This window comes from Erythrolamprus reginae, chromosome 5, assembly GCF_031021105.1.
Source record: "Erythrolamprus reginae isolate rEryReg1 chromosome 5, rEryReg1.hap1, whole genome shotgun sequence".
Lineage (NCBI taxonomy): Eukaryota > Metazoa > Chordata > Lepidosauria > Squamata > Dipsadidae > Erythrolamprus > Erythrolamprus reginae.
The window spans coordinates 49,778,191-49,793,024 of NC_091954.1; the positions used below are offsets into that span (position 1 = coordinate 49,778,191).

The 14,834-nt window shown below is 38.5% G+C and overlaps 1 protein-coding gene across 1 annotated transcript in view; it reads right to left on the reverse strand.

Annotated features, from left to right (window-relative positions):
- Nucleotides 1–10,243, reverse strand: part of LOC139167730 (disintegrin and metalloproteinase domain-containing protein 9-like) — a 46,034-nt gene extending 35,791 nt beyond the window's left edge. Inside the window, exons 1-5 of the mRNA XM_070752546.1 lie at nt 10,072–10,243; nt 8,865–8,962; nt 6,671–6,747; nt 4,849–4,927; nt 80–156 (exon numbers count right to left, since the gene is read on the reverse strand). Of these exons, the coding sequence (XP_070608647.1) occupies nt 80–156; nt 4,849–4,927; nt 6,671–6,747; nt 8,865–8,962; nt 10,072–10,144 (404 nt within the window). The 5' untranslated portion in view covers nt 10,145–10,243. The remainder of the gene's footprint in view (nt 1–79; nt 157–4,848; nt 4,928–6,670; nt 6,748–8,864; nt 8,963–10,071) is intronic.
- Between the last annotated feature and the right edge of the window lie 4,591 nt (nt 10,244–14,834).

The following is a 14,834-nucleotide window of genomic DNA, read 5'->3' on the forward strand; positions in this document are numbered from 1 at the left end:
GCCCCGGGCCTCACTTTCCTCTGTTGTATTGAAAACTACTTGTCTGCAAGTACTGACAAGAAGAAAAGAAGAAGAATACCTAAGGCCATCACAGGTACTGAGAGCAAGCAGGGAATCTGGAACGCCTTCAACATTTCCACGGTAGTAACAGTGAGTCTGAAATCAGATAATTAACAGCAATTTTCATAAGGCAAAGAACAGATCCAAATTATTATCTGATGGAAATAAAAATGCCATACGAGTGGGGTGGGCTGCTGCCCGGACGGGGGAGAACACGGTGGGGTAGTGAAAATTGAGCTCCATCCCAGAGCACCCAATTTGCCCTGAAAGATGAAAGAAAATGCAGGGCATCCTGCATAAGTCATGCCCACAGTGTGGTAGTAAAATTTTGGTAGCCCTTCACTGCATACAGGTAGCCCTCAACCTATGAACCCTATTGGGACTGCAATTTCTGTTATTAAACAAGGTGATTGTTAAGGAAGTCATGTCTGATTCTTCGATCTTTTTTTTTGCCATCGTTGTTAAGTAAATCACTGCAATTGTTAAATGAACTGTGCAGTTGTTAAGCAAATCTGAGTCCTCAGAGAGGGGCAGCATATAAATCCAATCAATCAATCAATCAATCAATCAATCAATCAATCAATCAATCTGCTTCCCCAATTCACTTTGCTTGTTGGACCTAGCTGGGAAAGTCATAAATGGAGGTCATTTGACTACAGGACACCGAAATAATTGTAAATACATGCTGGTTCCCAAATGGATTCTCAAATTTTAATCATACTGCCATAGTTATAAAAACAAGGACTACTTATAAGCCACTTTTTTTCTTGTGTCACTGTAGCAGTTGCTAACTGAACAGCTCTAACCAAAGGACTATCTGTATTTACTCAGTTCCTAAAACGTGTGTTATACAATTTTATGGATTGTAATGCAAGTAATGTTTATCCTGCTACCTTAAAACTGTAACATGATCAAAACCAACAGAACCACAACAGTAATAGAGCAATACATAGTCTTAATTTCCTGCTTTTCTTCCTGCCAAGAAAAGAGAGGTTCCATTCAGGGACTTAAACCCAACCATTTTATTTTCCTATGAAGGACACGCGAAAGGAAAGGTGTGAAAGGAAAGATGATAAATCTCCAAGGCATGCTTACCATGGAGGTTTCTCATTTTCTTTCCTTCATGTCTCACAGAAAAATGAGATGAAGGTTTTGCATGAATTATTAAAAATTATTTCTTGTTATGGTTTGAAACAATTAAGGTATACTGTGTCTTTCGAAGTATAAGGCGCACCTTAGTTTTGTGGGAGGAAAATAGCAAAAAAAATCTAACTACTAGGTATTCATTTGGCTAGCGTCCTTATTCTGTTCAGCTTTGGCATATTATTTTATCCCCTGGTTAAGGCTGAAATTTTTTTTTTTGAAGGGAGTAGGAATGAAAACAAGCTTGCAAAGACTTAGGGCTGCAAAAACTACTTGGGAGAGAGCATGAATTTAAAAAATGCTTCAAGCTGGGAAGACCATTAGCACCTCATCAGGGTTGAAAAAAACCTTTTTCAGGCAGAGTAGGAATAAAAACAAACCTGCAAAGACTTAGGGATGGAATAAAACTTATTCGGAGGGAGTAGGAAGCCAGGAAAATAGTTAGCACCTTGTTATGGCTGGGAAAAATAGCTTCGAAAAAGCTACATTTGGAGTATAAGACACACCCAAATTTTCAGCCTCTTTTAGGAAGGAAAAGGGTGCATATTTGTTGTGATTCAGCCTGAGGCTCCTCAGGGACCGGCTGGATCTCTGCCGGATCCATGCCCAGAGGAGGAGGACAGTGAACAGGAGGGGGAGGACCAGGCAGACGGGGGAGAGGAACATCAGGAAGAGGAGGAGGGAGAGCAGCCTGAGACCCCCGGGGGGGGCTCTCCCCAACTAGTAGCCTGGATTCATTGGATGAAGACGCACATGCTATAATAGACATGAGGCAGCAACGTGCAGACATCCCTGAATTGGCAACAGCTGGGTTTGGGTGTGGTTCTCCTCAGCAGGGTTGAAAAGGCAGGCCCGCCCTTACAGTCTTGTGGAGAGTTATCAACTGGGAGTCGTGTGACCTTGCTTCGATTCTCAGCGTCTCTGATTTTGGCTTGTGGCCTAGAAGTCTGGAAGACTTGGGGGAGGCGTGGGTTTTATTATCTCCAGCGTTGTTTTTGCCAACAAGAATCCTGTTTTATTGCCTGGCCTTCGTGAAACCTCTGTGAAGCTTCAGAGTGTTCCTGTCTGTAAGAACAGTTTTTGTTACCTGTGTTTGCTTGGAATTATATAAACTGCCTTTGCTTTTTTCCAGTGTGTCTGGCTACTCTTTTTGGTTGGTGTTGGCTTCTGGGGGGACCCAGACAGAACAATATTATAGTCTGGAAAATACAGTAATAGTTCTCTGAATCATTTTTATATAAAAGATATAGTGACAGGACTTTTACAGTTTTATGGTTGCAATATGTGAAGTGGTTTGTTGTTTTTTGCTCGTGTAATACATACACTAAATTGCTGCTATTTTAGTTACCGGTAAGTAAACCTGAAGCCAAAGGACTATTTTGTGTAATACAAAACAATGGGCACTCTAGTTTTGATTTTCACAGGACTTTTCCATTGAATTAGGTAACTTCAATCGCTTTCTGGATATGTAGTTTCTTACCCCAATTAAAAAAAAAAACTTTCCTGCATTAGAAGAGACGCAGTATCAAAGAGTTAACTATCTCTGCAGAAAAATGTATATCAAATAATTTAATAGTCAAATCCTCCAGGCCTTGCGGGTTCCAGGACAGGCAAACTCAATACAAGTGAGTAGTCTTTGATACTATGTTTTGCATAAAATTCAATCAAGACACTCATAATGTTTAAACTGGCTCAAACAGTGAGAAGCTACACTTCAGATTTGTTGGGAGTCTAGATCTAATCTGATAGTACAAACAGATAACAAGCTGTCAAAATAGGGAGTGCCATATATAATCCTATTCCTGTTAACAGTGGTGTACTCCAAAGCAGCGTAGTAGGACCAACATTCTTCATACTCTATGACCTTTGCAATCACATTACAAGTAATTGTGTAAAACTTTTCAACACCACCGATAACACAGCTAGTCTCCAGAAAAATCTTGAGTTTGTGTCTAAATGGTCAAACATCTGGCAACTCCAAATCTCAACCAAAAAATGCTCGGTCCTACACATTGGCAAAAAGAATCAGAACACGAAATACAAGCTTAATAAAAAAGACCTTACAGACAACCCTAACTCCATAAAAGACCTTGGAATACTCATATCAAATGACCTAAGTGCCAAAGCCCACTGCAACAACATCGCCAAAAAGGCTTCAAGAGTTGTTAACCTAATCCTACGTAGCTTCTGCTCCGGGAATCTCACACTACTAACCAGAGCATACAAAACTTTTGCCCAACCAATCTTTGAATACAGCTCATCTGTCTGGACCCCACACCGGATTTTGGACATAAACACTTTAGAAAATGTCCAGATACTTTACTAGAAGACCCCTCCACTCCTCCACTCGCAACAGAATACCCTACACAGCTAGAGTGACAATCCTAGGTTTAGAAAGCTTATAACTATGTCACCTGAAATATGACCTAAGCATAGCCCATAAAATCATCTGCTGCAACGTCCTTCTTGTCAAGGACTACTTCAGCTTCAACCACAACAACACATAAGTACTCAACAGATACAAACTTAAAGTAAACTGCTCTAAACTCGACTGAAGCAAATGCGAGTAGTTAATGCATGGAACTCACTACCTGACTCTGTAGTATCATCACCTATAAATAAACATAAATAAATAAATGAATGAATGAATGAATAAATAAATAAATAAATAAATAAATATATATTTTTAAAAAATCCTGCACTTCTTTTTGGAATGGAATTTTCTCAAGGTTCAAATCCAAGAATGCCTTAGAATGGCAGACTTTTTAAGTTTTCAAAAAAACATTTTTATTAAAGATGTAGAAGATAAAGTTATTGGCAAAAAGGTCAACTTAGATAACAAATTACCAAGTTAATTACTCAACTCTCATTTGGCACCAATGGCAATGGGTTAATCTGGGGCTCAAAGGTAGTCAATTGTATAGTATTTTTTAGATTCATAATGTCCCAATAGGATGAATATTCTGGGGATGCTATCTAGGACTTCTGTGGGAGTCATAGAACATCAGTCAGAAATATTTGCAACTCAAATTCACAGGCAAGTTCAGATTGAGTAATAGTTTCTTATAAAATTGGTTATTAGTTGTTTGATAAAAATGCTGCAAGTAAAAGAATATAGTTTCTCAAGATATATTGTTTAACTTCCCAGACTATTAATCATCACGACAAAGGAGAAAATACAGTGTATTGCAAAAATTAAATATGACAAAATAATCTTGGCACAGAAAAGTGATTTTCTGCAATGGAACGATATTATCTTTTTCTTGTGCTTCACACATGTTAGAATACAATTCACACCATAGTCAGCAAGTGCGGCCATTGGAAAAGGTTTTGTACAACTCAAAGCCTTATTTATTCATTTATTTTTTACCTTTGCTTCAGGAACTGAAGGAGGTGTATTTGTTCATTGTTCATGCCCCTCATTTATCAAACCAGATGGCTCAGCAATTAAAAATGCTGAGCTTGACAGCTGGAAAGCTGACAGCTTGGGTTCAGGAAGTGTCTTTGGACAACACTGGCTCCCTCAGCTAAGAAATGGAGATGAATTCTGCGCCTTAGAATTGGACACAACCGGACAGAGAAAACCTTTGCCTTTAATAATAAAAACTAAAAGGAAAAGTTGGTTTCTTCACAGATGCAACATACCTGAGTTTTCACAGGAGTACTCTCCAGCTTGCCTTCTTCATTATAAGTATATATTGTGAACTTTTCCCCAAGAAGGTTTCTGCAACAAATTTCAATTCATAGTATTTTAAGATGCAGGATTTTCTTCAATGAATGATAATACTACAACACTTTAATAAACTGGTCAACTTCATTATAAAATTTACCCACATACCAATATTTTAATGAAATATAAGCTGAATTTGAATTAAGTAAACATTGAAGCATTTTAAAATATGAAAATCTAATCATTTTAAGCAAGGGTAGTGCTATTAATCTATTAATCTATTAATCCATAATGTAATGTAATGTTAAAATGTAATATTAAGCAATGAATTAACAATACAATAATGATTCATAGCCAATCATTAATAGTTAATTAATATTCATTATTTGGGTAATACAAGAAATAGAAGCATCCCATGTAGTTTAGCAAAGATCTCAGTGTTCAGAATATAATGCTATACAGTGCTATCCTTCCATCATCTTAAGACTTTCCATAGTCAGTAGGAGTAATAAGGAACACTTTCATTACCTAAATAACAGACTCCAGGAATTTTCACTTTTATGTGCAATTACCCTGCTATATTCATTAAAGCCTGCCAATATTATCTTGCATTTATAATATTTTGATCTTTTTCTATTATTATTTTCATAATTTATGTTTCAAGGCAAAATCAAGATGGAAAAGAAGAAATAACTATGCAGTGCCTTGGAGCTTAGTGCTAGATTAGCTCTGCAATATCATTGTGCCAAAATTAATTCTACAATGGTTATTGTGTAATAATCTTAAAATGCCAAGTATTTTGAGCAAGCAGCTTTCCAGTAGATATTACCAAGATATTATATATCCCGAGTCACTCTCACAAGCTATTCCTATGCTTGCCCAAGTCAGCCACTGAGAGCATATTCAACAAAGACAAATTCCTTGTGTAACCAATAAAGAATTCTATTCTATTCCATTCCATTCCATTCCATTATATTCTGATTTCCTTAATGAAAGAACACTAATCAAGTCAATTAACCTCTTTTGCTGTTTTAAGTCACATTTAATTATCCCATTGATCCAATTATGCATCTCATGTAAATAGAGTGATGGAGATGTTCCAATAGATAGTATACGATTTAAGGTAAGATTTTTAAAATTTAGATATAGATTTCTTGGTCTTTTGCTTTTCACACATATTACTCATGAGGTGCTGCTTGTTGTATAACTCTACCATATTACAGTTACTAACTGGCAATGTATTTATCAAGATACTATTAGCAAGTAATGCTTTAACTTGTCCCTCCTATTTTTGTTGATTATTCTTTGTCCTTACATGTTCTGAAATGACAAGGAAGATTTGTATCCATTTTCACTGTTATGACCTAATGCTTCATTGAACTAGATCCAGTTCATCTAGACTGGGTTTTCATAAACCCCATCTGTTTCTCATCTGCAAAAGCCATCTGCATTTTACAAAACTTTTCATTCTGATAACATATGCTCATAAAACATAGGATCCACACCCAAAATATTTTCTTTCCTCAGGCACCTACAATAAAGTTATTTCAGTCCATAATCTAGCATAATTTCTCAGTTGTTGTGAAATAAAGAACATTCTGGTTTTTCTTTACAATATCACATTTCCAATAGAATATTTCTATCTGATTTCTAATGCTAGCAAATGCCATTCTTTAAAGGGTTTCTTCTATTGCATTTTATTTTTCAAACTGCTTATTTTAGTGAAAGTCTCATATCTCTCTCTCAAAAAAAGTTAAAATAAAGTAGAAAAAAGATTCAGAACTGCATCCAACATACTTATTTTTCTTTAATTTCAGAATGTGTGTTCCATTTCCAGTTTGGATCAAGTAAGATAGCTGATCATCTAAGTGTTCCTGAAATATAATCAGATATATATTCACATATACGTAAAGAGCATTTGACATGTAGTTCACCAATTTGTTAAAATGGTGCTGTTGCTTAGAAAAAACCCCTATGCTGGTACAGTTATGCTTACTTTTTAACCAGAAAATAAATCAAACAGCTCAGTCTGACTTGACATTTAATATACTGTATGTTTTACTATATTCTGCAAGGCAGATGCATCTAAAAACAAAATGTGTGTTTGTACATATATATATATATATACGTACAGTATATTATGTATGTATGTATGTATGTATGTATGTATGTATGTATGTATGTATGTATGTATGTACGTACGAATTTAAAAGAGCAGTGGTGGTGCAATCAGAATGCAGCACTGCAGTGTACTTCTACTGACAGCTGACTGACAGCAGTTCGATTCTCACCGGCTCAAGGTTGACTCAGCTTTCCATCCTTCCGAGGTCAGTAAAAAAAGGACCCAGATTGTAAACAGCTTAGAGAGGCTGTACAGCACTGTGAAGTCGTATATGTCTAAGTGCTATTACTATTTATGTATGTTATAACAGACATGGACTTACAATATGAATTAACATTTCATCTAGATTTAAAACACAGTAAAATATGAATCTTAAATATTTGATATTTGGATATCAATATTTAAGCCATCTAACCATTGAAGCACAGCATCATTTATCTGGGGGGGTGGGGGGAGATACTGGACCGATATATGTTCCCTGCTTACAGCTAGTCACAATGTTGTTGTTGTTTTTAAATATATTTTATTGGTTTTTGTACACACATAACACAATACAAACAACATACAACAGTGCTCTGTGCATGTGTCCCATCACGCGACTAAACATACATTCCCCACCACCAATTGGGGGTGTTCAATTATTTACGAGCTAGTCACAATGTGATCTACAGTTTGATGTGAGATGCCACAGTCACTATGAAGGGAGGATGCCATTTATAAAGTAAATCCTGGCAAATGCCAGGTGAGGTGCAAATCCTATTCAGGTTACATATACATATGTATACGGTTAGAAAGCCCCAATATAAATCTGCAATGCACATACAACGACATTAGTCCAATGCAGATCTACATAGTATAAATTATATTCTGACGATGTAGCTAAATTCATTGAATTTCTTGATGGATTAATATGGTGAATATAATATGCTGCCATCTTTCCCCAGCATGTTTTGCAATAGCAATAGTGCTTTACAGCCCTTTCTAAGCAGTTAACAGAGTAAGCATATTGTCCCCAACAATCTGGGCACTCCTTTTACTGACCTCAGAAGGCTGGAAGGCTGAATCAACCTTAAGCCGATTGGGATCGAACTCTTGGCAGTTGAATGCAGAGTTTACCTAATATCGAATGCAAATATTGCATTCTAACTACTGCGTCACAATCTTGATTTGATTGCAATGATGATGTTACTACTATTGCAATCAACATGCTCCATGGCTGTTGGCTTATTCAGATTCCTCCCATTTCCTCTTGGATATAAGGCTAGTTCTCTTTGAAGTCAGAGAACTCTAACAGATCTGCTGGATCCAAAATTTTCCAACTCCTAATCTCAAATAGATTAATTTATGCATTCTAGACCTGCCATGAAGACATTTATTCCATAAAGATGGATGGATGAATGGATGGATGGATAGATGGATGGATGGACGGACGGACGGATGGAAAGAAGGACGGAAGGAAGGAAGGAAAGAAGGATGGAAGGAAAGAAGGAAGGAAGGGTTCTTTTCTTCAAATGGCAGTTATACTATCCAGTCTTTATATATATTGGAATATCCAGCACTGGAGTCTCCTAAACTGAATGATAGGATTGTTGTGTCTGGCTACGAACCATGTTGATAACAACAACAACAACCAAAGATAAAATGTGTGATAAAATATTTTCTTATTAATACTAGTAGCGGTTCTGCAGTACCCTAAATTGTCTGGCACTAGCAACTAAATTAATATGGTGCTATTATTCCTATTGATTTTGTTTAATATATAGATTGACCAACAATGCTTGTCTTATCTACTTATATACATTGTTAAATACTGTAGCATATTATCTGAGGAGCATCAAAGGAATAAAAATTACTTAAATAGAAACAAACCTCATTAGAATGTGTCCAACGCTTCTCCCTGTCTGTTAATCTTCTAGGGATTATAATCTCGTGTGTCGAATGCCTAGAGATCTGTTGAGTATGTCCGTCTACAAATAATTTTTAAAAAGTTAGTATAGAGAGATTTCCCGATAATTTCTTAGTTTTATTAAGTACAATTATAAAGAATGCGGAATCTTATTTTACAATTAATTTATACTAAGAGAATCCATAAATCAGAAACAAGGTAGTGACACTTTCTCAGACTAACAAATTTTATTAAAAGGCGTATCAGATGTGGAAAGTGGCTAAACTGATGTAGGACTGAAGTTAGAAAGAGGCAGTCAATTCCCCAGAAATATCAATGATTTCTTTGCAACATGTGGGAGACAATTCTTGCTTAAATAGCAGAAGCATCTAGATCTGGGCCTAGAAAGTCAACTCCATCTTCTACACTTCCATTTATTTTACCTCTACACTTCGTGCGTAAGCGTGAAAAGTTCAAAAGAAACTTTTTATTATTTATTCATTTTCTCATTTTAAACCCATTTTTCCCCTCTAGTTGTTAAGTTGTCCGCAATTCTTAACTGTTGGCAAAACTAAGGACAATTTCTTGGACAGTTAAGAATTGTGGGCAACTTAACAGGGAAAGGAAAAAAATGGGTTTAAAGTGAACAAATTAATAAATAATAAAATAATTACTTAAATAATAATAATAATTCAGTTTAAGAAAACCTAATCACTTTGTCTCTCTCTCTTTTCAAACATGAGTACAAGTGTTTCATTTTAACAAATAGCCTTTTTTTCCACAGGGGCACCAAGCTCAACTTTTTCTGTCATGCTCAGCATCATTACTCGTGACAGCAATGGACCTTTTCGAGAGGCAGAGAGCCCTCCCTCCCTTAACCCCTTATTAAACCTTTTTTTCCCCTCCACCTAAGTCCCTATGACCGGCTGGATTCCGAAAGTTGACCAGGAAACGAGAAATACGCTTTTCACAGCCGGCCTTCAACAAACAATGTCAAATGCCCGTCAACTCTTTCACCGAAAACGCCTCTGCTGGGAAGCGGACCCACTGACAGCCTTTCTTTCCTTCCATATAAGGAACCTCCAGGACATTTCCCAAGAACTCGGGCTCGACCGGTTGTGGGGTTTTTTTTTTAGCTGCCACTCTCCGCCGCTCTTTTCTTTCAAAGTCAACCCAAAGATCACTACTTGCCCAGGGCTGCGGCTTGTTTTCCCACGGCGCTCAACCCCAAGACGAGGAAGTTCAAGTAACAGGCTGCGAACATGATCCGCACTTCGTCAACTTGGACGACCGAGGCGGGAACGGCCCTGGACTGGAGGAGTTCATCCGACGACTACTTGGTAAACAACCGGGCTTGAAACCTTAGGCGCTCGGCGGGAGGAGTTCACAAACCACTCCCCACCGACGAGGCAGCGCCGGTCCTGAGATTGAGAAAACTCGGTTCCTCCGCGTTTGGAGCACTGGCCGCACGTGCGCGCTCGGGGATTGAGGGAGCCGGGGGCCGGCCAGCAAAGCCAGGGGGGAATTACCTCACCCCGCGAAGCCGGCTTTTTTTGGAAGCAAAGAGAGCAGGTTGAGAGTTTCCGCAGAAAAGGAAGTGAAAGACGCGTTTGGGGGTTTTTTTGGTTATTTTTAGACGAACTCAAGCCCGGGTTGTTTCTGAGGGGGGAATAGTGAGCCTGTATAGAGTTGAAGTCCAAATATCTTCAAGTTGCCAGGGTTGGAAAACGCTGCCCTAGGCAACTAGACTCACAATCCTAGGTTTAGAAAGCTTAGAACTACATCGCCTTAAACACGATCTAAGCATAGCACATAAAATCATCTGCTACACAGAGGTCTTCAAACTGGACAACTTTAAGACTTGTGGACTTCAACTCCCAGAATTCTCTGGGAGTGAAGCTTGAGCTGAAGAATTCTGGGAGATGAAGTCCACAGGTCTTAAAGTTGCCAGGTTTGGGGACCCCTGTGCAGCTACAATGTCCTTCCCGTCAACGACTACTTCAGGTTCAACCGCAACAACACATGAGCACACAACAGATACAAACTTAATATAAAACGCTCCAAACAGGAAATACAACTTTAGTAACCAAGTAGTTGATGCATGGAACTCATTACCAGACTCTGTAGTATCATTTCCAGCCCTCAAAATTTTACCCTTAAACTATCCATCGTTGACCTCTCCCAATTCCTAAGAGGTCAGTAAGGGGCTTGCATAAGTGCACCACCGTTCCTTCTGTCCCCTGTCCTAATGTTTTACCAGTATCATGTATATGAATATTATTGTATCTAATGTTTTTTTCTTATTTTTCTTTTTACTAGTATCATGTATACCTCCAACATGTATTTGACAAAACGAATAAAATAAATAAATAAATAAATAAATAAATAAATAAATAAATAAATAAATAAAACAAAACAAAAAAACCCCAAAGTCCAGTTGCCTCCATGAACAAGCATCTTTGGGACGTTATGAAGGTGATGATGGCCAGCTTACAAACTGTGATGGCGTCTTACTTACTTACTTATTTACCGTACTCATTCATTCATTCATTTGGACTTATATGATGTCCAGCTCCCAGAGGACTCTGGATGGCTTACAACCAAATACACATAAAATGCAATATAAAATACCCTAAAAACATTTAAAACCAGAAATAACGATTAGAATAGTTAAAAAAAAACATGCACATCCTTACTGGTCAGATCTCAAAGGTGTGCCATCTTATCAACGACCCCAGGCCTGCTGGAAAAAACAGGTTTTTACAGCTTTTTAGAAGGCCAGTAGGGTGGGGGCAGTCTGGATCTTGGGAGATAGCTGTTTCCAAAGAGCTGGAGCAGCCACAGAGAAGGGCCTCCTCCATGGGCCTGCCAGCTGACACTATTTGGCTGACGGGACCCAGAGAAGACCACCCCTGTGGGCCCTTATCCGTCGCTGGAAGCTATGCAATAGGAGGCGGTCTCGAAGATAGTTTTCTAGTCTATATAAAAATAAATCATTCTCACTTTTTTTTTTTTTAATTTGTTTTGTCAAGTACATATTAGAGGTATGTAAAGATATAATAATATTCATATACAGTGGTCCCTTGGCTTTCGCGGGTCTGACTTTCGTAGAAAGGCTGTACCATGGGTTTTCAAAAAATATTAATTAAAAAATACTGTGTGTTTTTTTTGAACACCACAGGTTTTCCAACGGCTGCCCGATGTACAGTATTGTGCGTTTTAACTCTCCTCCTCTCCCTCCCCCAGATGTCCTGGTTCTTTAAATAAAAGTTCCGCTTCCGCCCCAGCCTCCCGATCCCTCCCCTTTAATTCTTGGAGCGTTGGTACGCTCCACTTGAAGCCGAGCCTTGCGGGCGGACAAGACCACCCTAACTCACCCGAGGGGGGCAGGAGCTGAGGGCATTGTTGGGTCAGGGTCTACACGCTAATCACGGGGATGGTTTGCAGTGGGCCCGTCACAACGCTCTGGTAGCCTCCACCCACAACTCAAGCACCAAAGGGCACAACTGCTTCTTTTTCCACCACCGCCGTTTACTGTCGCCCGTTGGCACCGCCTCTTCTTCTCTCACCAACCTAAGCCATCTCCCTTAGTGGTAGCGTCCGACCTCCCAACTGATCGGCCTGGAATCCCAGCTGCAAGTCCTGGCCTGGAACCCTCTTGCCTTGAGCTTCCCCTGCCCTGAGCCTGAGCACTGGTGCTGCCACTGTCGCCATGGGAGACGCCAGCAGCGAGCGCAGCAAAAACCCCAGCTTGCTGCCCCGGGCTCGGGGGGGTGTAAGTAAAACCAGGAATAGAGGAGGGAGGAGGAGGAAGGAAGGAAGGAAGTGCGTGTCTCTACTTCACGGAAATTTGACTTTCACAGGTGGTCTTGGAACGTATCCCCCGCGAAAGTCAAGGGACCACTGTACATGATACTAGTAACAAGGAAAAAAAGAAGAAATATTAGATATAAAAATATTCATATATTAGTAAAAAAATGATATTAGTAAAAAAATAAAAGAAACATTAGGCCAGGGGACGGAAGGCATGCTGGTGCACTTATAGACTTTAATTTACAATCCAATAAATGAGAGCGTCCCCCTCGTGCGTTTAGATTCCAAGAGGTTGAAAACTTAGAGTGAGGGTGGTGGTAGGGAGACTTTCCTTAAAAGGAAAAAGACCAAGTTCCTGACCCAGAAGCAAGTGAAATTAAGTAAGTATACTGTCACCATACTGCCATCATACTGTGGTAAGAATCAGCATTTCTCCAATTCAGCCATTTCAGCATCTTCTATTTCAGGGAAGTCCCTACAGGTTAAACTTACTGAGATGGTGGTGACTTTTAAACATTAAACAGAGTTGGAAGGGACTTTATAGGTCATCTAGACCAACCCCTCTCCCCAATGAGACCCTACACCAGGGGTTCTCAACCTTTCTAATGCTGTGACCCCTTAATACAGTTCCTCGTGTTGTGGTGACCCCCAACCATACGTATAGCGCCAATTCTCCCAATAGAAGTTTAAGCTGATTGGCAGGAAGGCAGAGGGATACTGTAAACACCTGATTGTAAAAATATGTTCCAATGTGCCAGAATAGAAGCTTTAGTTCCTAATACCATGAAAAAATTGTCTTGGATGAAATGGTTGTTTGATCCAAAAAGGGATCCTGACCCCCAGGTTGAGAAGCATTTGCCTACACCATTTCTGACAGAAGGCAGTCCAATCTTTTCTTGAAAGCCTCCAGTGATGAAGCTCTCACAACTTCTGGCCAGCTGTTCCATTGGTGGATTGTTTTCACAGTCAGAAAATTCCTCCTTTATTTCTAGGTTGAATCTCTCCTTGATCAAACACTGATTTAAATTGCTAGTTAAGATGAGATCTGTGGCACTTTCCCCTTTTCTCCATATGTTCTTTTATCTTTATTCATTCTTCCCCCTAAAAATAAACTTTCAAAATTTACTGATTTACAATACGTATATAAATGAATTTTACACAGAGAGAGGGAGGGAGGGGGAGAGAAAATGAAACAGATGTACTGGAAAATTACAGATGTACCATATATAAATTGAATATATATATTATATATATATATATATATATATATATTCAAATTCAGCTTAAACATGTGACATATATATATATATATATATATATATATATATCCTAGTCTCCCTTAATTTTCAAATTCAGCTTAAACATGTGACATATATATATATATATATATATATATATATATATATATATATAGTGTGTGTGTGTGTGCGTGTATATATATATATATTGGGGAGTGAGGTGGAAAGGTGTGTGTATGTAAAGAAAGAAACAGATAATCTGCCAACTTCAAAACTAAAATAATTAAAAATTGTATTCTACTAAGCTTTTGTCAGCCATCTGCTGACATACATACATACATACATGTGTGTGTGTGTGTGTATTTCATGCCATAAATACATGCATTTTCCAATACACAAAAGATTGCATTAAAATGTCCAGCTCTGCTATTATTCATCCAGGGAGGGAAACCTGAAAGTTTCCTACACTTTTTAAAGTACCATTGACATTTTCTTCTCTGATGCTTTATTAATAATAGGTGGCTGTGTTAAAAGTAATATATGCAAAAGCAAAGGAAACACTCCCTCCAACAGTGGTAATAGTCAATGTGTACTTCATGAGTTAATCTATCACCTGCAATGTATTTTGCTGTTTCTGAATTAGCTCTAATGCAATAGTGGTTTCCTATCGGAACAGTAAAAGACACAGGACCCGTAACAAAAGTTGAGCTGTGTGCACAGCTTTGGGTGTCTTGCATGCGCACATGCATGTCCCAGCGTCCTTTTGCTTCTGTGCATGCGCAGAAAGCAAAATCTCACAAGAGAAATTTTGGTGATTTTTTTGCTGCTGCACATGCGCACGCATGCGCTCTCCCTTGTAAGATTTTGCTTCCTACACATGCGCAGAAGCAAAATCACGCTGGG